A 26,324-nucleotide genomic window follows, 5' to 3' on the forward strand; every position below is an offset into this window, starting at 1 on the left:
CAGAAGGTCGGTAGAGCAGAAGAAACGAAGCTCTTACTTTCTAAATGTGTCTGAGTGAAGTGCGTCTGTGTAGAGTTCTTGCCCTATGACAGTCTTCTCAACCAAAAATTGTGTATGGTGGTCTTCCCCATATTGACCTTAGCCAAAGGCTTCGATTGGAAATAATAGAAGGTCGGTAGAGCAGAAGAAACGAAGCTCTTACTTTCTAAATGTGTCTGAGTGAAGTGCGTCTGTGTAGAGTTCTTGCCCTATGACAGTCTTCTCAACCAAAAATTGTGTATGGCGGTCTTCCCCATATTGACCTTAGCCAAAGGCTTCGATTGGAAATAATAGAAGGTCGGTAGAGCAGAAGAAACGAAGCTCTTACTTTCTAAATGTGTCTGAGTGAAGTGCGTCTGTGTAGAGTTCTTGCCCTATGACAGTCTTCTCAACCAAAAATTGTGTATGGTGGTCTTCCCCATATTGACCTTAGCCAAAGGCTTCGATTGGAAATAATAGAAGGTTGGTAGAGCAGAAGAAACGAAGCTCTTACTTTCTAAATGTGTCTGAGTGAAGTGCGTCTGTGTAGAGTTCTTGCCCTATGACAGTCTTCTCAACCAAAAATTGTGTATGGCGGTCTTCCCCATATTGACCTTAGCCAAAGGCTTCGATTGGAAATAATGGACAAGATAATTAATATACCATCGTTAACTGTGGGTAAACCTTATTACAAAAAGCATAAGCTCCACCGATGGACAGTTAAGAGTGTTGCTGTTTGTAAAACTACCTAATTGTACAAAAGTGTACATTTTGCAGTTTTAAGAGTATCTGCTCTGCTAGCAAGTAAATAAGTCGGTTTTCATATTTATTTTTATTAGACGTAAGACAGAGCGTTAGGATAACGCTCTTTCAAACACAGTTCATGAGCCAAGAACAAATATAAATATTGCGGTCAGTTCAAATCGGACAAATACCCACGTATCACGTATGTCCCCATATTTTAAAAGGGTCCATTTTCAGTGAATGTTTTTCAACAAGCATTACTTTTCAGCACGCTTGTACCTTGACTCAGCGAAAATATAAATAAAAAGAAAATCATCATCGCAAAGGCTTGCTGACAGTATAATTAATGATTGCGCTGAACGTTTTTAATTCAGCTAAATGCCCCAAAACTAGGCTTGAGTGTGATAAAATTGAGCTATAGATAGGTGTATAGATGAAAGGGGCATTCCACAAAAACGATTATGTCGGAGGCTTCACGCGTATGGCAGCTACCTTAATAACGTGCAGAAATCTGTATTATATACCGTTGAATTTAAATCTAAGTTATTAAACGTTATCATGCCAAATATTGCCTTATTAGTTTTATGAGAAGTGTTATACAATAGCGCCACGTACCCTGTACCTTTTTCATAAATTCCAAGCCATTATATTATCAGACATAAGTAGGTTGATACTACCTATAGGTAGGTACTCAAGCAGTAGGTACCTAGATATTATTGATTAACGAAAGGCGTGACCCAGTCCGCTTTTCCTTACTAATCATCATCATCATTATCTCAGCCGAAAGACGTCCACTGCTGGACAAAGGCCTCCCCTAAGGATCTCCGTAATAATGTTACATTTTAATTAGAAAAGACAAAGATGACAATGAAAATAGATATCGATTTGTTTCAAAATAACATTTCTTAACCCATCCATATTATGCCGAGATCTACTTTTTGTTCTGAACGCTTTGAGGTTACAGGTTCTCTCTCCTATTAGTAATGATTAGGAAAAAGCCATGGCGATGTGGCATAAAAAGGGTTGATTAAAGCAGAAATAACCGTGGCAAATATTTCTAATGACGCTAGTACAATCAGCATCAAAATTAGCGGATCAGACTATGCGTCAAAAGTATCTACTATTTTCTATTCGCTATACAAAAAGATACATGTCTCTACTACCATGTTGAACAATAATGTTATTAGATTGTGACATTTATAGTTTTTGAACGTGAAATGTAGAGATATATCTTGATTTGGAAAAGTATTTCAGGGTGGCAGTCTGGCAGATACTGTTGGTGCTTTGTCCTTTCGCTAGTATTAATACTGACTGTAGTACTATAAAGTTAAACAAGAAAACTTCGGTGATCATAATAATTTATTTTACTTATTCCGTTACATACACATGATTAGAATGAACGAATGAATTAAGTGTGGAATGAACAGTTCAGATCTTACTTTTAATTCAGTTGTTACTTGTTTTTTCCATGTTTAATTGATGTCACCGAGTCCTTTTTACAATCGCATTGAGAATTAGCGTCTATTTGGTCTCTAGACCTGTTGCTTTGGTCTGTAAATTAATGAGTAAGTCATTATTAGATTAACAGAAAATAAAATAAATATTATAAATAAATTAAGCGACATTTGCCACGTTCAAAGAGGTCACTCATACGGTTAATTCATTGGCAGAGTTAAGAATTACTTGAAAGTACGTAATTATTTGACACGAAAAGCGCACAAAAATAATTAAGGTTTAGTGCGTCAACAACATAACTGCCCTAATCAATATTAACAAGGTTTACGGTAGTGGCCAACATTAAGGGACAACCCGAGTGAAATTCCCTATTCTGTCTTAACAACTACAAGAAAGAAGAGTAGGTACTACTAATAAATTAATACTCACCAGTGCTCAATTGATTTAGAATACGATGATACAATTCATTAAATTTCTTCTGACGTCTCACGTTAGAGGGCGTACGAACCACCAGAGTTGGAAGTAAAATAAAATGTTCAAGGTTCAGTTCTTTCTCGTGGTATTTTTTGCGTGAAGAGTCTTTTTTAAGAATCAAGCGAGGATTTTTTTTATGTTTCTCTGACGAAGCAGTGCTGCTGCTGGAATATTTTTCCATAGTATAATCGCAATTGTTTTTTCGTTCTTCAGATTGTTTAGACGGGCCGGCCGCGTGGTAGCAGCAGGTCGGTTCGCGTCTGCTCCGTGACACTGCGTAGCTCGGTCCCGGTGTACATTCTTCCTGCACTACGCGTCGTCTCTCAGGTGACATCAACCGATCATCACTTCTGTGACTTCGATGATCGGGCCACCTAATACTGGACATCATCAAGCCAGAGGCATGATGTGTGTAACCAGTCGGTGCATCGTCATCCCGATGTTTGTTATTGCCACTGGCCACGATTATATCGCCAGTTTTGCCGACCCGCCCCGCACTGTGCTGCGTGTGCTTCACTATTCTGTAGTGTCGTCGTCGTCTGCGTTCTACATGAGCCACACGCTCTCTGAGCAGACTGTCTATTAGCCGCTGCAGTTCGCTTCTCGTGTTACCCCTCTCCTGTGTGTGTCGGCGCCCCAAGCGGGCCGTTGGCCAATGTGTGCGGCAGACATCCTCCCAGATGATATCACTTAGCACGGCTTCTCGAGATGGAGTTAGTTTTATACCGTCATTGCGTGGAGCGAACTCGCCCTGCGCTAAGTAATGTACGGTATCCATCAGTCTGTAATCACGTACCGGGTTGAGTTTATGCCGTATCTTGGTCATTCTTTCGGCGGCTTGCGGCAAATCGTCTCTCTTAGAAGTCGCAGAGGCGCACTGCCGTCTCCCTCGCGCCGTGAGCCCATCATAAGTTGTAAAATCTCGTCCGTATTGCTCTGAATTATGTTCTTTTTCTATAGTAGCGCCTTTACTTGGTGACAATAGTCTTGATTGTTGAGCATATCTTTGAAACGCTGATGTTTCTGGAATGTGACTGTAATGTTCTGTGTAACTGCACCCTGGTCGAGCAGGCCCAGAGCAACGGCTAGGCATGTTGTCCCTGGACTCTTCATCTGACGAGGACAGAGAATGATGAGAATTACATTCACCTACGACCATTTCTTGTGTTCTTACTAAACTTTTTAAATAGTCTACTCTGTTATTCAACTTGATTATTGAGGCAGGTAAGTTTTTATCGTACGAACAGTCGGCATCTATAAGTTTACGGTTTTTTCTCTCAAAATTAGATTTTTTATTAAAGTTTTGCTTCAGATTGTGATGGTTTGTTTCGTGACGGTGAACATGAACAAAACATGTTTCCTCTGGCCCGAGTTTCGTCTTATCGTCATAAGGTTTATCAGGAGAATCTTCTACCTGCTGGTAGAACGCTTCATCGATCGTCTTGTCAGATATTTCTTGATTCTTTTTCTGTTTTTTGTCGCCAACAATAGGTCTGGCAGAATTCGTAGGTGTGTCAGCAAAATCTGTCGAAATGATTAAGTGTCGAAACTAAACATCCGAATTATACATCCAATATTTTAAAGAATATTTGCAACTATTCCTTGAAATATAAATATACTTACGAGTACTTAAAGAAAAATGATCTCCGATTGCAAGTAACGACCTAGATTTCTCGGGTTTCTGAAAAATAATTAATTATGTGAAACAGTCAACATTGCAAGACAAGACCATTACTATTAGTAACCTTTATAACCTTTGTTGAATTGAATCGTCTCTTTTCGGCGAGAAAGAGGGTCTTGATGACAGGACTTCGAGGATGGATTGTTAGGTGAACTTGTTGCAATGGCTGTTGGTTTGTTTTATTCAGGAGTGTCACTATGTCTGGAAAAATGTATACTAATAATATTAAAGATGCAACAAAAATAAAACTCGGGGAAATCCATTCGACCCTCTCAGCAATTCTACCTTTAATACCAAAATCGCATAATCTGATAGATAGACCCGAGTTTGAAGTTAAGTGACTCAATTGTTGATGTTAGAATGTAAGAATGAAAAGGAAACCTTGTAATTTTTTTAGAAACTTGGAATTTTATGCTTTTCCAACAAGATTTACGAATAGATTGTAAAGATAACAGGGCGTAGGAGTACTATATAGGTAGGTAAGTTAAATATTTACTTAGAATATATACTTATTTATTACCTAGGAGTAGTCGTTTTTTGGGCGAGCCAGGGGCAGCCCGGATATCACACTTTACTTGACGAACTTTTTCTTCTTGGTCGTGTAATAACTTTTTCTTTGATGGTGATTTTCTATTTTCCATCACATTTTATTTTTCTCTTCCCCGGCATACTTTTAAATTTATCACCAAATTTATAGAAAACAGTGAAAATAAACAAAAATTTGGTGTTGTGTGCAAAGACGAAATTTCTACATTGTGACAGGTAAAGAAGAATGAATTGTCAAAAAGATTAAATGATGACAGAAAATAAGTCAACCAGTTCTTACTTTAAAAATATAATTATTCATAAAGTTTATATTCTACGCCAACTATAAAATGAAACTAAACTAAATTTAAACTACACTAAACGGTATGTTGATTTAAATTAGGTACATACATTCAAAGAATCCTAGTTAGTAATTCGACATACGTACAAAATATCATTCTATGCAGGTTTGATATAAAAGATGACAACGCAATAAAACGAGCAATTATACTGTCAAATTTAAAATAGAGTGACATTACACACGTTTATGTTTCCTTTATATAATTTCATAGCAAATTTTCATATGGCTTAACCTAGTGTTTTTATACGATTGGGGTCCTGTAAAATGGCGAACCAGGAGGAAGATAGGCTCAAGAATGCCGGGAAAGCCGTAGTTGTAATGGATCAGCAGCCGGCTTCCGAGAATAGAAACAAGCCCTCAGGGCAGGACGGGCCAAGTGACGGGCCCCACAAAAGGCCAAAAGTACCTGGTATCCCTTGTACGAAATATTTTAAAAAACCCTTTAGAAAATCTCGTCCATATTGACGCGATACATAATCTAATAAAACAGGGTCTTCTCTTCCCAGAGTGACACAAGCTACTTCACAATAACATTGCCACTTTGTATATAGCGCTATCGCATATTATCATATAGCGCTGTCGTATGATGACGTAGGCTTGTGTCAGTCAGGTGACCTAGAAAAGACGGGAAGAGAGTACCAGGCGTAGTATATTATTATACCATGGACGCGATACACTTGCCGCGGTGAGCGGAATGACAGATGAATCATTCCACGTTATCATAATTGTACCACGCTAAGTTTTCACGTGTAGTTCTACTTCAAGTATGGCACTAAAATGTCAGCTGGACTATCAAACCGATGTACTTACATTAATCTTAAAAACTGTCGCTTCGCTTGCTGTGGCAAATAGCGATGTGTAGAGTGGTTCACCTTAGGGTCATCATCATCATCATCATTTCAGCCTATATACGTCCCACTGCTGGGCACAGGCCTCCTCTCATGCGCGAGAGGGCTTGGGCTATAATCCCCACGCTAGCCCAATGCGGATTCGGGACTTCACATACACCTTTGAATTTCTTCGCAGATGTATGCAGGTTTCCTCACGATGTTTTCCTTCACCGAAAAGCTAGTGGTAAATATCAAATGATATTTCGTACATAAGTTCCGAAAAGCTCATTGGTACGAGCCAGGATTTGAACCCGCGACCTCCGGATTGAAAGTCGGACGTCATATCCATTCGGCTACCACCGCTCTCGCACCTTAGGGTATGATTTTATAATTGTCTCTTATTTGAAACTGTTATTTCTTTGTCAGCGGTAGCAGAGAATGTAAAAGAAGATTTAAATCAGACGAGTCACGTTATATCAAAGCCATATGAAGAAAATAAAGGTAAAATTTCTATTAAAATTAACCTCTTGTATGAGGAGGATCCTAACCGAATATTTAGTCATCTTATCTTTTTACATCTATTTCGATAATGATTTTTACACAACCGAGGTATTTAACCTTTCCAGGCATAGTACGATTTATCGACCACATATATACGCGCCAATAGTAATCTCAAGTTCAGCATTTCGATTTAAGGTTCAAATTATAGTCTGTATCTTTAGGAATTTAAATAAAAGTAAACAAAATCTACCCTCAAATGGCTCCTTAAGCCAGTTGAGGGTAGATGAAAACATTACACGATCAAATAATGTAGGTTAAAGTCAGGGCGTTGAGTGACAGATCGCCAGGCGGTTTTGTATTGGGTTGGTTAACCAATAAATGTTATAACTACCCGAAAATGTACAAATTATTTGTTTACTTTTATTTAAATACCTAAAGATACATAATTGACCGAAGCGAAGCGAAGGTCTACGTTTTGACTCGGGCATTTTGCTTTCGTATGTCCGGATGTTCTCCTCTACAGGTCGCAATTCTTAACCGATTCTCGTGAAATTTTGTGACCGAATTTTATGACTAAATAAAATTTTTTTGTCAATCCGGTTTTTGGAAATTTTTAAAAATGGCGGAGTCGTGATACCTGGCGCCTAAACAAATAGTCGTATCGATATCATAAGACTTTTTTCTTTTTGAAACATGTTTACAGAGTTAATAGCAAAAAATGCAGAAAAAAATTATCGCTGGTTTAGGCGGTATTTAGATATTTAATTTTAACTAATTTTAATTTGAGAAGGAGTAGCTAAATTTCGTCAACCCATCTAAGAAATATTTGGCTCAGTTTGTAAACGTTCGCTTTTTCTGTTTGCACAGAGGGTCTGGGTTCGATCCCCAGTAATTGTATGCTGGGATATTATAACTTTTTGTATTTTTTTACACATAAATTTCGTATTGTTTTTCTTTAATTTACTATACACCGTGTTTTTATTGAATTCCGTTAACTTCGGGGTATAGTTAAGTACGTTTATAAGAACTAAATGGCATAGTTAATTTTCAAAAAAAAAATTTTTTTTTGTTTTCTTTTTTGTTTTTTTTTTTGTTTAAAAAGTAATTAAATGTAGCATATAGCGTTGTTGTAACACGGGCATTACATTTAACTCAACCAAACAATTGAAATCTGTGACATATCAATGTCATTTCGTACATCAATCGACCGAGATTGTACTTAAGTTTAGTAGCAAATGTATGAACTCATTCTAAACACTAATCAATATGTAAGCCGGCCCTAAGGCAAGTGTACACGCTTGTAGAGGCCTTATAGTAAAAAAATAAATTATGGATTATCTCCGAAATGGACTTAATTAGAACATCGGTATCTTTGAGAAAGTTACTTGATTTAAGCTCAGGAATGCACCCTTGAAATTAACGGAAATCAAAAAAAACACGGTGTATTTAAAGCTCTTAGCACCATGTTATTTCAAGCTCTGCTCGCGAGGTCTACAGCTCACAGAGCCACTAGTATAGATTGGACCTGTCTTCAAATGAATCGTCAAAGCTGAATTGATTGGTGAGGCCTGGAAAAGAGTTAACCCACAATGTTGGACCATCACGCAATATCAAAGGTTACAGAACTGTACTAACTGAGGATAATTAAAATATTTGACGTTTATTTGCAGTGCCCAAGGAAATCATCAATCAACAGGATGCCAAGATGCAATCCACAACTTCACATGTGCCAGTTGTGAAACAGTCTGAGACCATAGAACTAACGAAAATAGGGTCAGGTCAGGTGGATACCGTGCCAGTAATTAAAAAATGTCCCACAATTACATTAACAAAAAAGATGGATCCTAACTTCGAAAAGCGTTTCGTAACCACATTTCCAGCAGAAATAGGATCTGAGCCAACAGTGTCAGAAGTTCCTAGAAGATTTGAGGGCACGGTATCGAAAAAGAAATTAGAACATATTGCATCAAGTGCTGTTAATCGATCGGAAGATAAAGGATCGGAAATTATAGAATCGGAATCTACCAAAGTAAGTTTTCAATAACACATTTTACATTTACTTTTAAGTCCTCGACATGTCTTTAAAAAACATAGGTATAAAATACCTTGGCCAAAATAGGAATTGCTCGCCTTGTGTTGTTATTATCGCATCGCTCGTTCATCACCACTCACTCACTCATTATCACTCAGGTGCCAGTTTTTTTTCTGGCCGTTTCAGTGACGCACTGTATTATTTAAAAACACCTGTAAATTTCAGAGAGTAAAACAATCCCAACCAATTCCTCCGGAGGTAAAGCCTCCGATCACGAAAGCTTCCCTGGCCTCGAAGACAGATGATAGGTCAGACGAAGACGAAGACAGTCTCTCAGAGAATATTGTAGTGCTACCTCGTCGCGAAGAAACCAGGATCTCCGCCTGGGTAAGTGGAATTATGACATGGAATCGTATGAGTTGTGTACTTTGGGACAATCCAGAAAAGTGTCGGGTATGTGACGCTATATTTTTTAACACTTCTAATTAAGCTAAGAACCTGATATTTGGCATGATAACGTTTGATCACTTAACTTTAAATTCAAATTTCTCCAGGTTAAGGTTGGTGTCATATGCGTCATGTCTCTGACATAGTAGACCTTTTTTGTGAAATGTTCCCACAGCGCATTCTCGTTCCAACCAATGGTATCTATGTATATGTACTTTATTTAAATCTAAGGCCCGGTAGCCCGCCCGCGATTGTTATCATAATTTATTACGTAGCGAGTTATTCAAAAGTTCACTTTAACAACTGCACCAAAAAAAATTCTTAGTTATAAAAAAAGTTTAAAAAACTGGGGCCCGTTGGAATAAACATTTGCTTATTATGTCTGAATATTGTAACTTCGTTAAGTCACCAGACTTTTGGTGATGTCGTTGAAAATGGACAGAGTAGTCAACATCAATAAGATAGTGACGTGACGGCTTAAGGGACCAACTTTCCACCGAGGCGGAAATACCTAAGCGAAGATGCTATAATAAACCAGCGGAGCGGAGAAGGGATGTGGTTTACAACCAACGCCGAATCTGCCCGATTCGAACATACGTCAATTAATAGATCTAGAAACGACATGGATTAGATGTGTCATTGTCAAAAGTGACGTTTTTGTTTGAAGAAACGTCACATTTGACACTGACATATCTAATCCATGTCGTTTCTAGATCTATTAACTGACATATCTTAGTTCGAATCGGGCCGAATGGTTTATTCCCGCACGTCTCCTCTCATCACCGCTCATCACTGCTTATCACCGCTCATCACCTTTGTTGCCACAGAAATAACAATGTACACGGATACTTTTAGCTTCTTTGTCCGTCACTATCTAATTGATTCTGACTGACTATTTGGACTAGCTGAATATTGGTTTAATCTCGGCATATTGTTGTAGTCCGAAGACCAAGAGGCCGGCGGGCTGCCGCGCACCGAGTCCATGTCATCGAAAATGACCCGCGCTGTTCGTGAGCTGTTCTGCTGTGGCGTGGTTTACTCTCCCCCGTCCGAGGACGGTATCTCCACTACGCGACTATCGTCTGGCGTCTGAAGACCCCCTCCAAACCTACAAACGTAGTCCCTATTTTTTCCGAATATTAACATTATATAGCTTTTTTAACAACTTGATGTTTTTTTAACTACAGCTATGCCCCTTCGTTTGTTTTTTCTTCTGTGGAATTATTACAAAAGCTAGGAGCTTTTAAAAAGTTGTATGGAATTTGTTTTTGCTCCTGCGAAAGTCAAACAAAGGGGCATAACTATGGTTAATAAACAATACATTTTGTAAAAACATTTTCCATAATGTCAATATCCAGGGAGGAAAATAGGACTACATTTGTATGGAGTGGTTGTCGCCCACTATCGTCTTAAGACCACATAGAGCATGCGTATCCGTAGTTCTGCTCAGTACCAATGCCTTATATGTTTACCTTTACTGTATCTAGAAGCTTCTGCTTTTGACCGACCGGTCTGGTCTAGTGGATAGTGACCCTGTCTGCTAAGCCGATGGTCCTGGGTTCGAATCCCAGTAAGGGCATTTATTTGTGTGATGAACACTAATATTTGTTCCTGAGTCATGGTTGTTTTCTATGTATATATGTATTTATCTATACAAGTATGTATATCGTCGCCTAGTACCCATAGTACAAGCTTTGCTTAGTTTGGGGCTAGGTTTGATCTGTGTAAGATGTCCCCTAATATTTATTTATTTATTTATTTATTTCTTGGTTATGTTAATGTTTTCTAAAACAAGGTGAAGGTAATTATATAGAAGTTGACAGGCAATATAAAGCTCAGTTCACTGAGCCGTGTAAATGAATCTTAAACGGAATATATGGACATCATATGGCAATATGACCATATTGCACAAACTTCTGATGTGTAACGCTTTACCCCCCGCCCCCTCCCCCCATATTTAAGATGCCTGCTGAAAGTGCCATTCATTATGCAATAATGCAGGACCCGCGTAAAGCCCACACTGGTGAAATAACTTATACACTTATCAATAGTGACGGTCTCTAAAGTTAAATTTCTAGGTTTGTATTACACTAGTATATTTTAATTTAAATAAAATATAAATAGGACTGCAACCTACTCATAAGAATAGGTAGGTACATGTATATTGTAATGTACATAATATTTAATGCAATAAAAATTTGGTTTTGGTTTTTATGTAGTGGTTTTAGTTACCAATTACCTATTTAGATAATAAGTAGTGTTTTAGCAGCGAGAAGTGAGGCGAGTAAACTTCAAACTAGCTGCTGAATTAGTTGTTTTCGATACAAGTGCGGAAAATAAGAAGTGGGAAGGTTGCCTAAAGGTGGCCACTGACGAACCTTCCAACAGTCCAAATAGCGTGGCTGCAATCCAAAATCGCTTCGTGAATGTCAAAAACATACAATGTTTAATATTGGGATGCCGTCCATTTGGATGAATCCATTGTAACGGCATCCATTTGGAAGGCTCGTCAGTGGCCTGCTTAAGGCTTTGAAATTTACTTGAGGTAATAGTCATACTTATGTTTTTGAACTGGCCAGTAATTAAGTATAGTACCTAATTATTTGGTATTCAAAATATTTCAGACGACAAATGATGATATTGACGATATATCACAGAAGAGAGTTTCCTGGGATGATTTTGAATATCTTAATAAAGTGCAATTACAGGTATGATTATTAATTACCTATATAATTTACAGCGATTGATAAGCAATATTTTTCGCGCGTCGGCAAGCCTACAAAAAGTAAAAGGTTCAGTTTTCACTTATGATAATGTCTGTATCGCTGCAGATTAAGGTTGCAGGAGCGGTTATACAACAACTTTGCCCTCATGTAAAACAAATAACTATTGTTTCTTAATAAACACATCCTTCGCTATGTAATTGGTGGAAACGCAGAATCAGGGGTGCGAAACTCCTGACTTCGGCCAAACTCGGCTCCGCTCGGCTCAGCATTGCTCCGAGCAATTATTAGGTTTGGCACCACTTGACTTCCTTTTGCGTGCACGACCACAGATAAGATAATCGCTTGAATTTTGACAACCCTAAATAGCCGAAAGTGATAGTGCCATATATTAGAAAGGGATAGCATGATTCGACCCTGAACCGCTGTCAAACTTCGGTTTTGTAGGAAGTTTCCTTTCTGTACGGCAGTAAAGTACTTTTATTTATTCTGTGGTAATATTAACATAGCCTTTTTTGGTATAGAAGCACTGATTAATACGAAATAAATTAGTCTAAGTAAGTAAGTATACCCGCCAAAGGTAACATAATAGGTATCTGCCACTGCCCATAAAGTAGGCTAACACCTTCGCTGCGGCAATTAGTGTAACTCGTAATTAACCATACTTTTCATGGGGTCTTTCGACCCCCTACCGCAGAACGTGTTGACATTGAAACATTGCATTGCAGATACTGAGTGACACACCCTCGACCTCCAGAGCTAGCATGCCATATACAAAGCCATGCGGCATTGCTCTATGCTTACCTCAGGTTAGTCACTCATATCTAGTACTCTTTATTATACAAGTACTGTGCTCATAGACTGATATCGGCTGTACACACTTCATCGAGAGACCCAGAGACAGGCTGAGAATAAAATGTGTACTGAAAGGAGCAGTCACTTCTTGTCTCGCTTTTACTCGTCTAGTCTGACTCTTCTCCGATTGGGTCGGTTTTTTGCCGAGACTCTCGGTGTGAGGCTCTCAACCAGTGTGTACAGTCCTGATCCTAATTATATCCGGTCACGCTCTCAAACTTTGATAGCCTCGATTGTCATATATGCTAGTAGTTGAGAAACCTATGCTTTACCCAATAACTAAGTCACATAACTCACTTCTCACTTTTCAGAGATCTCAGTCAGCCTTTAACAGCAGCAGCACAGCTAAAACAGGAATCCATATTGAAATCTATAAGGTAATCACCATTCAGTACCTCTTATAAGTTCCATAAGTTAACGAGTATCATCATCAATATCATCATTGATGATGATACTCGATGATAATGATACTGATGATTCATCATTCATCATTTTCAAATTTGCGGACATCAGGGCCCTATCTCAAAAAACTTACAATTTCAATTCACTAGTTAATATTGTAGATTTAATAAGTTTTTGTAACAGAAAACACAATGAGATTAATGAGCGACCAATTTTTTATTTTTATTTTTTTAGGATTTTTTAGGACTTTGAAACTGTATGATTAAATCTACATTTTTACAATGCAGCGTATCGTATCACAAAAATGTGCATACGTCATAATAAATGAAACTTTTATACATACGTACTTAGCTTATTAGTTATTTATTATAATTTTGTTTTTGCAGGGATCTTTAGTACGATCTCAAAGTCAATTTAGTGTTTCCCAAATGGAGGACATAGAGAATAAAAAGATGCCGGAGACATCATCTGATGATGAGGTAACGTACATCGTATAATCAGATGTTTTTGAACTTGACCAGTAATACATGATAACGCGCCATGTTGCGGAATTTCACTGGAACTGATTTTTTCATACTATACTGAACTGTCACTCTATACATGAGAAACAGCGCCCTCTTGACAATGATCATATATTACTGGTCAGGCTTTACTTAAGTAGATTTTTTTTGATCACAGGGAAATTAATATTAGTTAGGTAAGGTAAACGTACTAGTGCTCGCTCGACATGCAAAGCCCAATAGATGACACCTTGCTGTCACCTCTATTGACAATGACTTAAGTTTCAAGATGACATGTACCATTTACCTTATTATATCAATACAATCAATAGTTCTTTGATTCTTTTACAGCAATTTTCAACAACACCGCATTGCTTGACCGTGCTACGAGAGAAGCTTGATACTATATGCGACAAAATAATAAATTATTTCAACAGATGAAATTCTCATATTATATTTTGAAATATTTACAAAAAAACATAGTAAACTTTTTATTTTTCTAAACAGTCACTTTTATTTAACAACGATAACCATGCATTATAATTCAATTTATTCTATCCTCATTTCTATTTATTTTTATCTTAGTTTGGTATTTATAACAAACAGTCAAGATAATTTCTCACAAGATAAAGATCCAAACAATCAGCAAAATCCTCGCCTCGCGGCAAAGAATGACGAATTTACTAGTGACTTTTGTTTACATAGTTAGCAAGTTCCATAGAATGACACTTTATAAGTAGGTAGGTGCACATAGCGTGAACAGCAGAAGCTTTATACAGATACGCCTACACGTTCCGTCCGGAGCACGATTCGACGAGGCAGTTGTGGATTAACCAGGCATATCATGATCATGTTGTGGGCCTCGCTTCCTAGGGTGTAGGTAAAGTTTATTGTGTAGGCAACATTTTTATTGAGGTCTACACATTCCGTCCACAGCACGGGTCCCTATGCTTTTCTAAATAATCCTGTGCATAGCGCACGCTCCGAGGGATGTTGCAAGTACAGCAGGCGCAACACTTATGTGCCGCGGAATGCTTGAAACTAAGCGCTCGCGCCTCGTCGTAGTCTCTCTGACGAGGGCGCCAGCACAGGTCGTAGGGGCCGTCGATGCAGGTGTGTTTGCGGCAAATCTGGCAACATGAAGGAAAACAGATTGATTTTAATGTAAACAACTGTATTTCCCATTTAATCGTAGGCTATGGGCATTTCTTGTGTATGTTGTCAAGCTCTAAGGACGGGTAAATTGTCGGCAAAAACCTATACAACCTTAGAGGCATTATTCACTCTACACAATTTACAGAAAGATCACTTCCCAGATTCTAGTTTTACTCCAAATCTGAGGAACACGAAGTTCTAGTAAGACCTGCTCCATACTTAATAAGCGGTCCACTGATTACCAGGGGCCTATTGTATAACAAACTACAACTAATATTACAAGCGCAACTTCTTTTCTAATTTCACTTATTAAATAAGGAGTTCCGCTTGTAATATTAGTTGTAGTTTGTTATGCAATAGGCCCCAGGGGCCTATTTCTCGTACGTTACAAGTCTTGTAATACAAGTGTGTATCTATGGTAACGCTTGTATTTCAATAATTTTTACAAGTTTCCGTTTCACGTAAATGTATAATTGTTACAAGAGCGGGGATAAAAGAGTTTTCACAAGTGTTGTTGTTTCACAAGTTGACAAACACTAGTAGATATTATATACTAAAATAGTAATTTCGTTTCTCAAAAGCTGTACTTTATACTTGTAGCTTGTGACTTATCACGAAATAATGAGGAGTCTCTATAAACTGCTAATATGCGTTATTGGTAAAAATCGATTAATAAATAAATGAAGATATTGCATTTTTAAGATCTCAAAAGTGTAAGTTTTGAATGCACTTCGTTAAAATCAGTAATATTATTTAAAAGCTTTTATTCTCCAAAAAAAAACAGTAAACTCATTCCTATGAAATTATTATAATTGGGAAAGAACCAGTAAATGACCAATAACATAATAATTTTGTAACGAATTCACCCGTATTATAAAAAAAAACTGACCCACCCTGAAGCTTGTAAACATTCATAGAGTGACTGACGAAACTGAGTTTGGTTTTACACTTGTAATTGATAATTTTGAGAAACGCTTTTCATTACTACTTGTATTATTATACGCTTGTATATTCCGAAAACACAAGTCAGCCATTTTATTTTCCTCTTATTAAGATTATGATGCATAGCAGTGACATTGACATTAAGATAACATTTATAATGGCCATTGCATTTCCTTTTTGCATAGTAAACAAACCTATTTTCTAACTTTAGACAGCCGCCTTGTAGCACTTGTAGTAATCATTCCTACGAGAAACAGAATTAAAACACACTTGTACAATGAAATTTTAAATGTAAGCTTGTAGACTTGTGAACTTGTAACGTACGAGAAATAGACCCCAGTTCGCCGGACGATATCAGGCTGTCAGTTAAACGCAAAATTTGACAGCACCGAACAACTGACAGGCTGATATCGTCCGGCGAACTGGTAATCTGTGGGCTCCTTAATTGCCCGTAAGGCCCGTCTTTCGATATAATTGACATATATGACGCACTAACACCTAGAGTACCTACTTTTGAAGTACGACTGGAGTACATCTGGAAGGTCACTTACAGATGCTAGATAATCATCACGACAGGCGTCTGGACAGTCGCAAGTCCAATTTACAGGTGGCACGCAGGGCATGTACGGCGGATGGTGGCACGTGCACGGGTGCACGCAGCACCCCGCCGTGCAGCAGGAAGTACAAATAGAATACACCTGGAAGTCATCATCAACTGAATTAGCTTATAAGCAATGTATCAGGGGTTCATAGTTCTGTATCAGGTTTTCAGGGTACATGTACTACGTTTATCTAATAAACATAAAGCAAAAAAGTCTTACACTGGTTCCAGTCCTTCGCACCAGCAGCTACATCAACGTCAGGCAGGCTGTGCGCCTCCCATATACCCACACCTGGAACCAGTGTACGATGTTTCAGTTTAATTGGAATTTAGGTTTCGCACACACAGAACAGAGGCGTGTGTTAAGCAATAAGGGGCAGCATACAACTAATAGCCGAGCCGAACATAATAGGTGAGACCAAAGCACATCGTCTTTGCTGCCTTGGCCACCTCGAAAGGATGGGTGAAGATCGGGCAGTCAAAACAGCATACTCGTACTTGGATCGACCAACTGGACGCCGTCCTATTGGTCATCCAATATCGTTCGGCGGATAGAGAGGAGGTAGGCTCCGTGAGCTCGGCGTTGGCGAAAGGTGGTGTGATTCCGCTCAGGACCAAGCAAAATGTCGTGCTCTTGTGTTACAGGCCGAGACTCATTTTGGGTCATCGCACCAGCCAGGTACTTAAGTACAATATTTGCCAGATATTTGCAATGATAAATACCATCCTTCCCCGGGACTAGAACCATTACCATTTCAAATTTCATTTAAATATTTAGGTTATCATATTAAACGTGAACAGGTATGACAGACACACAACTGACAGACAGACAGGCAGGGCCGTCTTAAACTATGCCGGGGCCCTTGGGCACATAAGAATTTGGGGCCGTTTTGGAAAGTAAAGAAAGCTAATTAAACTAACATTTTTCTACTATGATCTTCTATTTATTATGGGTGTTCAAATATACTGTTACTGTCTGTCCTTCGGGGCCCCCTGAGGATGGGGGCCCTGGGCACGGGCCCGTGTACCCTTATAGTAAAGACGGCACTGCAGACAGACAGACAAAGTTACTTTCACAAGTTTCACATTAGTAGAGATTGAATGTCGTTTCAAAAGGTAAAAAAATATTACCAGCCAAATGGCGCGTGCTATTTCATTACGGACATGGGGGAGGCAGTTCATCAGGAGACAGTGCTCGAACTTGGACAACTCCGGAACACCAAAGTTCGATGTCACGCCCGACGCGCCCAACAGCACCTGAAAAGAATTATATTAGTGGATATAAGTGTTAGTGGAATTCGGAGCAAAAATTGCTGACATCTCTTGTTGAAATGTATCAGACCAGAAAATGGTAACAGTTTTAATCGTATTTTATTGTGATTTGATCAAAGACAGGGGTAGTAAGATTTCTAAATAATAACATCCAACGTAGTATTTTATTAACCTTTTAACCGCCAGCAATTTATGATCGAGCGTGCTCGTGTCGCCACCGACAGTAATTGTACCACGCAGAGTAAGGTTGGCATAGTTAGGGGAGTTATAAATGTGTTGTAAAAACCAAATCAGATCTTTGTCTTATTTATCAGACTGTGGCGAAATGAGCTGGATATGTAATGTCTTATATATCAGACTCCGGCGGTTAAGGGGTTAAACATCATAGACGTGTCCGAGACATCTTCGCCTTACAGTGAAGTCAATGTCTGTGACCGCGAGTCTTTGTAACAGTTTCATAAAAATAATACAGCCTGTGACTCCACGGATCGATTTTAGAGAGTACACTAGGTTTTTAAGTTTAAGGAATAGAATGTGCAAAGGACTAAGCATTTTTTGTCCTAAAGTAAATCCGGCGAAACAGGAATCCAGCGAAACAAAAATCCGGCGAATCGGATTCTTACCCACATCGAGTGATACCATACGGCTCGCGATGTAACTACTGTACCTATTATTGCTACTTTTTGCACTGCACGTCACATCCATGCTAGGTAGTTAGCGACCCTTTACCAACAGGTGCAGTAATCACTAGGTATGCCTTATAAAACAAAGTCCCCCTCCGCATCTGTCTGTATGTATATTCCCGTTAAACTCAAAAGCTATTGAACGGATTTTTATGCGGTTTCACCTATCAATAAAGTGAATTTTGAGGAAGGTTTAGGTGTATAATTTGTTAAGGTTTTCAAGTGCGAAGCCGGAGAGGGTAGTACTTACTGGACTAGCAAAAAACTGACAGCATGGGGCACAAGTATTCAGACTGTCGACGTAAGCACACTGCTTCACCCCTCCCTGCCCCTGCAGCCCCCGCGCCACGTTGATGGTGGTACGGGCGATGGCATAGGCCCCGGCGAGGCAGGCGGTCTCACTGCAGCAGCCTTTGGCAGCGCAGACGGCGTCGCCTCCGCCCATTATGCAGGAAGTTAAACATTCAACCTGGAACATTCGTTGTCAGGTTTCAAGACGAAAGATCTACGCTGACAAGGAAGGGTACCCAACTGGCCGGCTCCGATTTTATTAATTTTTATATATGTTATAGGGTAGTCAAAAATAAAGGACACGTATTTTTTTTTTAGCTGCCCATACTCAACTTCCTGGGAGAAATAGGCTTCCAAAGTACTGAAAAGTGACAAAACGCTCTAACTTCTGTAGAGAGTTTTGTTCAAGCAAATTTCTAGTTAATTACTGGTTTGCATATATGTTAGAGAACATGAAAAAATAATGGACACGTGTTTTGTTATTTCGGCTCAAACTCATATTTTACAAAAAAAACACACTTCAAAGTTTAGGTATCGTACAACGTACACGTCTCGTCAAAATTAATCTAAGTGTGCTCACTTGAGAAGAATCTACTAAAAACAACAGCTCACCTCGCACCTGCTAACTAAGGTATATTAGCTTCATCAGATGAACAACCACACTGATATGATAGGAAGTAATAATTTTCTCATATTAAATTACATTCTCATGTTACATTTACATTGTATAAGCGCTGGTACAGTAGACATCGGAGACAGAGACAATACAACAACAGTTAAGGAACAACAATCAAAAACAAAATGCGTCCCCAATACGGTTGGTCACCGTGGGGAGACAGACCAAAACCCCCCTAAACTTCCCAATACATTGAAAGGAAAGGAAAAAGAGAAGAAGAAACAAGATCTTTTCGTTGCGACTCTAAATGTAAGAACGCTAAAAAGTCAAGAATCACTATATGAGCTTGAGGATGCGCTAACTAATATTAAGTGGGATGTACTTGGCCTGAGCGAAATTCGTAGATCTGAAGAAAAAATTGAAGAACACGAAAATTTTATCTTTTACTACAAGAATGTAACACCAGGATGATACGGAATAGGCTTCCTAGTCAAAAAACATTTAAAAAATAGAATTAGAGAATTTATAGGAGTCTCCGACAGAATAGCAATCTTAAATATAGATTTACATGGAGACGAACAATGTACATCGATAATCCAAGTATATGCCCCAACGGAGAGCTCTAAAAAAGAAGTAAAAGACGATTTCTATCACGCCCTTAAATGTACAGTCGAAAATCTAAAAAACACTATAATTATTATGGGTGATCTAAACAGCCAAATAGGAGATCAATATCCCAATGAAAGTAAATTTATTGGACCCTATACAACTGGAAAACGAAACGATAATGGGCAAAGGTTAGTTGATTTCGTACAGCAACAAAACTTATGCATTATGAAGAAGTCTGAAAGAAGCTATTTCTTTAACAAAAAAATTTGCAGAAGGTGGACATGGGTATCACCCAATGGGTAAGTAAAGAACGCTATAGATTTCATTTTAACGAACAAACCAAAAATATTTGCAGATGTAAGCATAATAAACCAGTTAAACTTTAGTACTGATCACCGTATGGTGCGAGGAAAGATAAAAAGTTGCAAATTAAATCCATATCGAAAACATATTAAAAACAACATAAAGGAAATACGGATACCTTTGCCGCAAGCAACACTAAACCCGTTAGAAAAGAATCTGAAACTAAATATACAAAGCAAAACAAGTGTTCAAGAAAAATACAATATTCTAGAAAAAGGGCTCCAAAATATAGAAAATACCTTAAACACAACCACAACGAAAAAAGATAAGCTCGGAGAGCTCGCCAGAAAGCTACTAACGGAAAGACAAGCACTCCAAAAGCAAAAACCAAAGAATAGAAAAGAAATTTCACGTATAAGCAAGAAGATTAATATAAGTATAAGAAAACACAGAGAAAAAATGAGAACTGAAAGGTTTATACATCACATTGAATCTACAGGAGGAGTCAAAAAGGCTTGGAAAGAATTACAAGAAAATACAGAGTGGATTCCAAATATGAAGAATCATAAAAACAACAAAACTAAAACTAAGCGGACAGATATACTAAAAGCAGCTACCGATTTCTACAGACAGTTATACAATGATGATACAACTACTTTTACGACACCGTATTTAGACAAGCATGAAGAAGAAGAACCGGTCCCTCCTATGATAAAAATAGAAATATCCAAACCCATAGAGACATTGAAAAACAGAAAATCGCCAGGAGAAGACGGCATCACGAATGAAGTCCTGAAAGGTACTTCAGAAACTATTTTTGAAACCTTAATAGAGTTGTTTAATGACATTATACAAAGCGAAATAATACCATCACAATGGTCATCATCGACCTTGCTCCACAAAAAAGGAAATAGGGACAATATTAATAACTACAGGCCTATAAGTCTTATGTCATCTATGTACAACGTGTTCTCAAAGATTCTGCTAGGTCGCCTCACAAAAGCACTAGATGAGAACCAGCCCAAGGAACAGGCAGTGTTTCGAAGCGGTTGTTCTACGATTGACCACATACACACAATAAAGCAATTGATTGAAAAGTGCAACGAATACCAAATGCCCCATTATTTGGCATTCGTAGATTACAATAAAGCATTCGATTCATTATATCACGCAAAAAATTGGGAGTCCTTACTGAACCAAGGCATACATAAAAAATATATAAGGCTTATACGGAACCTCTACAAGGACATGACAGCGACAATAAAGACTGAAAGGCATGGTGATAGGTTTAAGATCAAGAAGGGCGTCAGGCAGGGAGACCCCTTGTCGCCAAAATTATTTTCCGCAGTCTTGGAGGAAGTATTCAGGAAAATGGATTGGAGCGAATACGGCATCAAAGTAAACGGCGCTCTATTAAACCATCTTAGATTCGCAGATGATCTTATAGTTATCTCTGACGACGTGAACCACCTACGCATTATGCTGGAACAACTAGTAGTGGAAAGCGATAAAGTCGGACTTCAAATAAATACGTCAAAATTAATATTACTATAATACAAATTAATAACTACACTATAGAATATGTCACGGAATACACTTACCTGGGCCAAATAATATCTACTTCAGAGATCACATCTAAAGAAATACAAAGTCGCATTAACTCGTCATGGAACAGGTACTGGTCGCTGAAAGAAATAACGAAGAACCCATCAATGCCACTTAAGTTAAAAAGTCGCATTTTCAACTCTTGTATCTTGCCCTGTATGACATATGGCTTTCAGACATGGGCATTAACAAAAGAACACACGAAAAGACTAGAAACAACACAACATAACATCGAAAGAAGTATGCTGAACATAAGGAGAATAGATCGTATCAACCTAAAGACCATACGTAGAAGAACACGTGTCAAAGATGTTTCACATACTATCAAAAAATCCAAATGGAAGTGGGCAGGACACATACTTCGATGCAAGGAAGACAAATGGGCCAAAGAAGTGACTGATTGGTATCCTAGGGAAGGAGGCAGAAAAAACCACAGACCTCTACGAAGATGGGAAGATGACTTCATTGTTATAGCTGGTGCCACTTGGCGAAGGAAAGCCCATGATCGGGAACTTTGGAGGTACTTGGGGGAGGCCTATGCTGGAAAGCAAGACAATCTTGACTCCGATGTCTGATAGCGCAAATATTGTAATAGTTCTTTATATTTTATTTTTAAGTAAGATGTTTATATTATATTTTGTAAAACTAGTAAAATTGTTAAATAAAGGCTAATTGAAATTGAAATTGAATAAGCGCTAGTGGCGTAGCGGTAAGAGCGTGCGACTTGCAATCCGGAGGTCGCGGGTTCAAACCCCCGGCTCGTACCAATGAGTTTTTCGGAACTTATGTACGAAATATCACTTGTTATTTTACAGTCGCTTTTCGGTGAAGGAAAACATCGTGAGGAAACCGGACTAATCCCATCCCAATAAGGCCTAGTTTTCCCTCTGGGTTGGAAGGTCAGATGGCAGTCGCTTTCGTAAAAACTAGTGCCTACGTCAATTCTTGGGATTAGTTGTCAAGCGGACCCCAGGCTCCCATGAGCCGTGGCTAAATGCCGGGCTGCCCTGTCACGCGCATCTCACGTAACTTTAAAAGTTGAAACACGTGTCGAGGATTATTCTTTTGGTGGTGGTTTGTTATATTTATTTGCGTATTTATTTTTAAGACGATTTAGACTGGTTATCCGTAACTCATGTAACTCGAGTTATTAACGGAGTGGCGTGACACGGCAGCGGGATAACGCGAGTAAGAAGAAGATTACATTGTAAATGGAATATCAATTTTGAAAAAAAGGAAGGTAAAGACTAACCATGGAGGACTACCCTTGACGAGACGACTCAAACTCATGGTTCAATAATTAGGATTTTGCTAGCTGGTCCTCTCTTTGTGTATGTAATTGTACTCATCTGTTTACGAAATGTTTATAGGTATTACCTGTTCTTGAGTGAGCATGCAAGGATGCACGGCAGAAGAGATAATCGGCACCATCGTCTGCGGCGTGGCTCCTCCGATGACGGGCACGCGCACCTATAAATATTTAAAAATTCGTTATTTTCCGAGTATATTTTCAGTAATGACCTCATGGTGCATCATTAATGCTAAGTCGTTGATTTGAGGATGTCTTTATTTCATAGCGGATAAGTACCCCCCACACAAATAATAGGATAATAATCTTTCATAATAAAAAATGGTTTACTGTTCTAAATAAATTTCTGTCATAAAATTGTTATTTTTTTTGTAAATAAGTACAGTTATTTATTATTATTCACTAAAGTAATTTTCAATCGGCTTGGGTACGGTGAAAAATGCCATCTCCATATAATTTATAACCTTAAAACGCGAAATGCCGCAAAATTTTATCAAGATGACATCTGTCACCTTCGAGCGACACCGGCTTCCGACGAAGTCTGTCACCGTATCCAAGCTGTTTGAAAAATATTTGAAAAACTACCTCCGTTGCGAAGACGGCATTGACTTAAATAGTCACTATTTAAGACCAGTGTGGTCTCGCTCGAAGAAAGATGTTGCAGTAAACTTAAGTACCTACTTAAGTCAGTGTCAAAAAGTGTATTCTACAAAACGTTCTTTGGGAATGTTAAGTAGAGTTGGCAATAAATAAATATGTTTTTGTAAATGTAATTTTTAGTACAAACTACCCATACATGTTTCATATACCCACCGTCTCAGGAGGCACACGCAGAAAATCCGCCATCACCGTATTAGCGCGCACACAGTTCAGCTCAACACAGCCAAGAAGCTTGCGCGGGTCGTAACAATTGCGCAGCCTTTGGATCTCCGCCACGATCGGCACCATACTCTCTATCGGCTTCGTTGCTACTATTGTGAATGCCTGAAAAAACATAATCTTCATCATCATCTTCATTATCATTACCATTATAATTCTTATCATCATTAGCTCCGATCATCGTATAACCTATAGTCGAATAGGTGGCGTTAATATTAATATTTAACAATTTAACACAACATATCAGTGAAAGAATAATGATCAAAATCAAATGGCATTCTAACTGTTTTAATCGTCTGTCGGAAGATGGCAGTAAATGTACAGTAGTAGCTACATAATTTACCATGGCAGTAACTCTCTATTCAAATTCTCTTTGATACAATACATTCTTTATGTTTCAATTGGCGCACCAACATGCACCAATGCTTAATTAAGAAACTTGGTACATATCTGTTGTTATTATATAATAAATATAGTAGCTTACTGATGGACATGCGTTGCAGATTTGAAGAGCGATGTCTGAGACGGCGGGGGCGTTGGATTCGAACGAGTCACACTGGTTCCGCACCATAATCACTACTATCTTGGAGTGCTGTAAAATGTTATAAGTAATCCTTTAATGTCCAAGAAAAATATAAGATTAACTAAGCTCCTATGGGGTAAGGCAAACACTGGGGCAAGAGTGCCACTTGTAGGGAATCCTCATACTGTTGCTCTTGCCCCGAGTTAAATAAACTATGTTTCTCTTACCCCACATGACCTCATTCCAAAGATTTAAATAAATAGCCTTTAATGTAGTAATTATAAGAGACTCCTAATCTTCGGCCACGGAACAGCTCACGCGGCTCAGCACAAGAAACGCTGCATTGGTTAAAAAAAGAAACATTATGGCGGTCGGCATCAGCATCGAGCGTACACGCTGGAAATGCGTTAAAAGCCCTCGGGTTAAGGAAATTTCACCATCAACTGCAGCGGCGAGTGCCTTAGTTGCAGTGTCAGATTATCTACCATCAACGCATCGCACAGCATAAGAAGTCCGGAGTAAGACACCTTGCACTTGATGTCAAGTGGTTCCAAGGCGCAGGTGGTACAGCTTCGTGGCATAAAATACCTACCTACCGTTTTCTGCTTTTGATGATATATATCATCATATATATGATTTTTCGCCAACGTGAAAATGCTTGTAGAGCATAACGTTGTTCGGCAACTTGTTTTAGTAAAGAGATTACAGGCCCCGTAGACAACATGCCAATCGCTACCTTTCCGTAGCGAACGAAACGCAACTGGCACTGTCACACTAATATGGAAAAGTGATAGAGAGACAAAGCCGGATAAAGCCGGAGCAGATTGCCAGGTGTTGACTATAGAATACCTACCGTCAACGCATCACACAGCATATGACGCCCTGAATAGGACGACACTTTGCACTTGGTGTCGACGTGGCTCAGCTCCATACCAAAGCCACAGGTGGCGCATTGGTCATACAGAGCTATCTCGTCCAGCAGTGGGCATTGTTTTAGGAGTAGGGCGAGCGGCTGCCCTGGAAGGAACCAAGGTTTTATTTGACTACATTTTCTAATAATATTTTTACAACTGGACACAAATTGTATTATAGTCTGACAAGAAATTGTAGAAAGTTATTGAGGGCGCCTTAATTTTAACATCTTTTATTATTCCATAAACATTCAGAGTAACTCCGAGGGCAACTCTAACCTCGTACGACCCAGAGCAATTTCATGCTTTTGAATTTGGAACAGTCTTTTATCTATCTAACACCTTTAAACGAGCAATTCTTTTATATTTCAAAATTCAAATTCAATATATATTTATTTATATATTTCGGGGATCTCGGAAACGGCTCTAACTGAGTTTTTGGGGGCGATAAATCGATCTAGCTAGGTCTTATCTCCGGGAAAATGCGCATTTTTGTGTTTTTATATGTTTTTCGAGTAAAGCTCGGTCTCCCAGATATTAATATAACATACCAGTACATCCACCAGCCCCGCAAATTGTGACTTTCATTCCGGCAGGGCAATTGCTGTACCGGGGACACCCGCAATGATTGAAGCCCTTAACCCAGTCCGCCTTCGCATTGCTGACTTGCCTGATACCTCGACATAACACTCTTAAAACACACAGAACCATTATTCGTACTTGGAATTTTATATATTTTTTTGGATGGTTTGTACTTATACTACCGAAAATTTAACATTAGTATGACGTTTTTGAAGTTTTGACAGTTCTTCTTTATTTTGAGAGAAATATCGGAACTCTTTGCTTACTATTTACTCAACACAGAGTTTCGTTGAATACTGTCATAAGTTTGTCAGTTCGTGCGTGTCAAATATGTTACAGATGTAGTTGGATGTAGTGCAACAAAAATATTTAAATAGGAAAACAATACCTTGCAATACAGATGTAGTGCATAATTATTTTCCATCGTATTTTCACGGAAACGTACGAACGTGTCTTGCTATTTCAGTCAGTCTCGGTACAAAAAGTAATGACGTT

General features: G+C 38.6%; 3 protein-coding genes across 3 annotated transcripts; 1 reads left to right on the forward strand and 2 right to left on the reverse strand.

Annotated features, from left to right (window-relative positions):
• Window positions 1–2,103: 2,103 nt before the first annotated feature.
• Window positions 2,104–5,221, reverse strand: LOC134796439 (uncharacterized). The gene is made up of 5 exons (XM_063768632.1): window positions 4,893–5,221; window positions 4,446–4,573; window positions 4,315–4,372; window positions 2,647–4,215; window positions 2,104–2,313 (listed from the first exon to the last, which is right to left on the reverse strand). The coding sequence occupies exons 1-5, from the start codon at window positions 5,011–5,013 to the stop codon at window positions 2,216–2,218; spliced, it is 1,974 nt and encodes a 657-aa protein (XP_063624702.1). The 5' UTR covers window positions 5,014–5,221; the 3' UTR covers window positions 2,104–2,215.
• Window positions 5,222–5,407: 186 nt separating this feature from the next.
• LOC134796378 (uncharacterized) lies at window positions 5,408–14,046 on the forward strand. Its single transcript, XM_063768565.1, has 9 exons — window positions 5,408–5,676; window positions 6,515–6,589; window positions 8,260–8,618; window positions 8,847–9,008; window positions 11,693–11,776; window positions 12,520–12,600; window positions 12,958–13,023; window positions 13,435–13,527; window positions 13,900–14,046. Exons 1-9 carry the CDS (start codon window positions 5,523–5,525, stop codon window positions 13,987–13,989), a joined length of 1,164 nt encoding a protein of 387 aa, XP_063624635.1. The 5' UTR covers window positions 5,408–5,522; the 3' UTR covers window positions 13,990–14,046.
• A 243-nt stretch (window positions 14,047–14,289) lies between these two features.
• On the reverse strand, window positions 14,290–26,090 carry LOC134796424 (malate dehydrogenase, mitochondrial-like). Its single transcript, XM_063768627.1, has 9 exons — window positions 25,799–26,090; window positions 25,190–25,353; window positions 24,298–24,405; window positions 23,748–23,918; window positions 23,003–23,095; window positions 18,452–18,670; window positions 17,378–17,503; window positions 16,197–16,343; window positions 14,290–14,678 (listed from the first exon to the last, which is right to left on the reverse strand). Exons 1-9 carry the CDS (start codon window positions 25,956–25,958, stop codon window positions 14,466–14,468), a joined length of 1,401 nt encoding a protein of 466 aa, XP_063624697.1. The 5' UTR covers window positions 25,959–26,090; the 3' UTR covers window positions 14,290–14,465.
• Between the last annotated feature and the right edge of the window lie 234 nt (window positions 26,091–26,324).

Source organism: Cydia splendana, chromosome 13 (assembly GCF_910591565.1).
Source record: "Cydia splendana chromosome 13, ilCydSple1.2, whole genome shotgun sequence".
NCBI lineage: Eukaryota > Metazoa > Arthropoda > Insecta > Lepidoptera > Tortricidae > Cydia > Cydia splendana.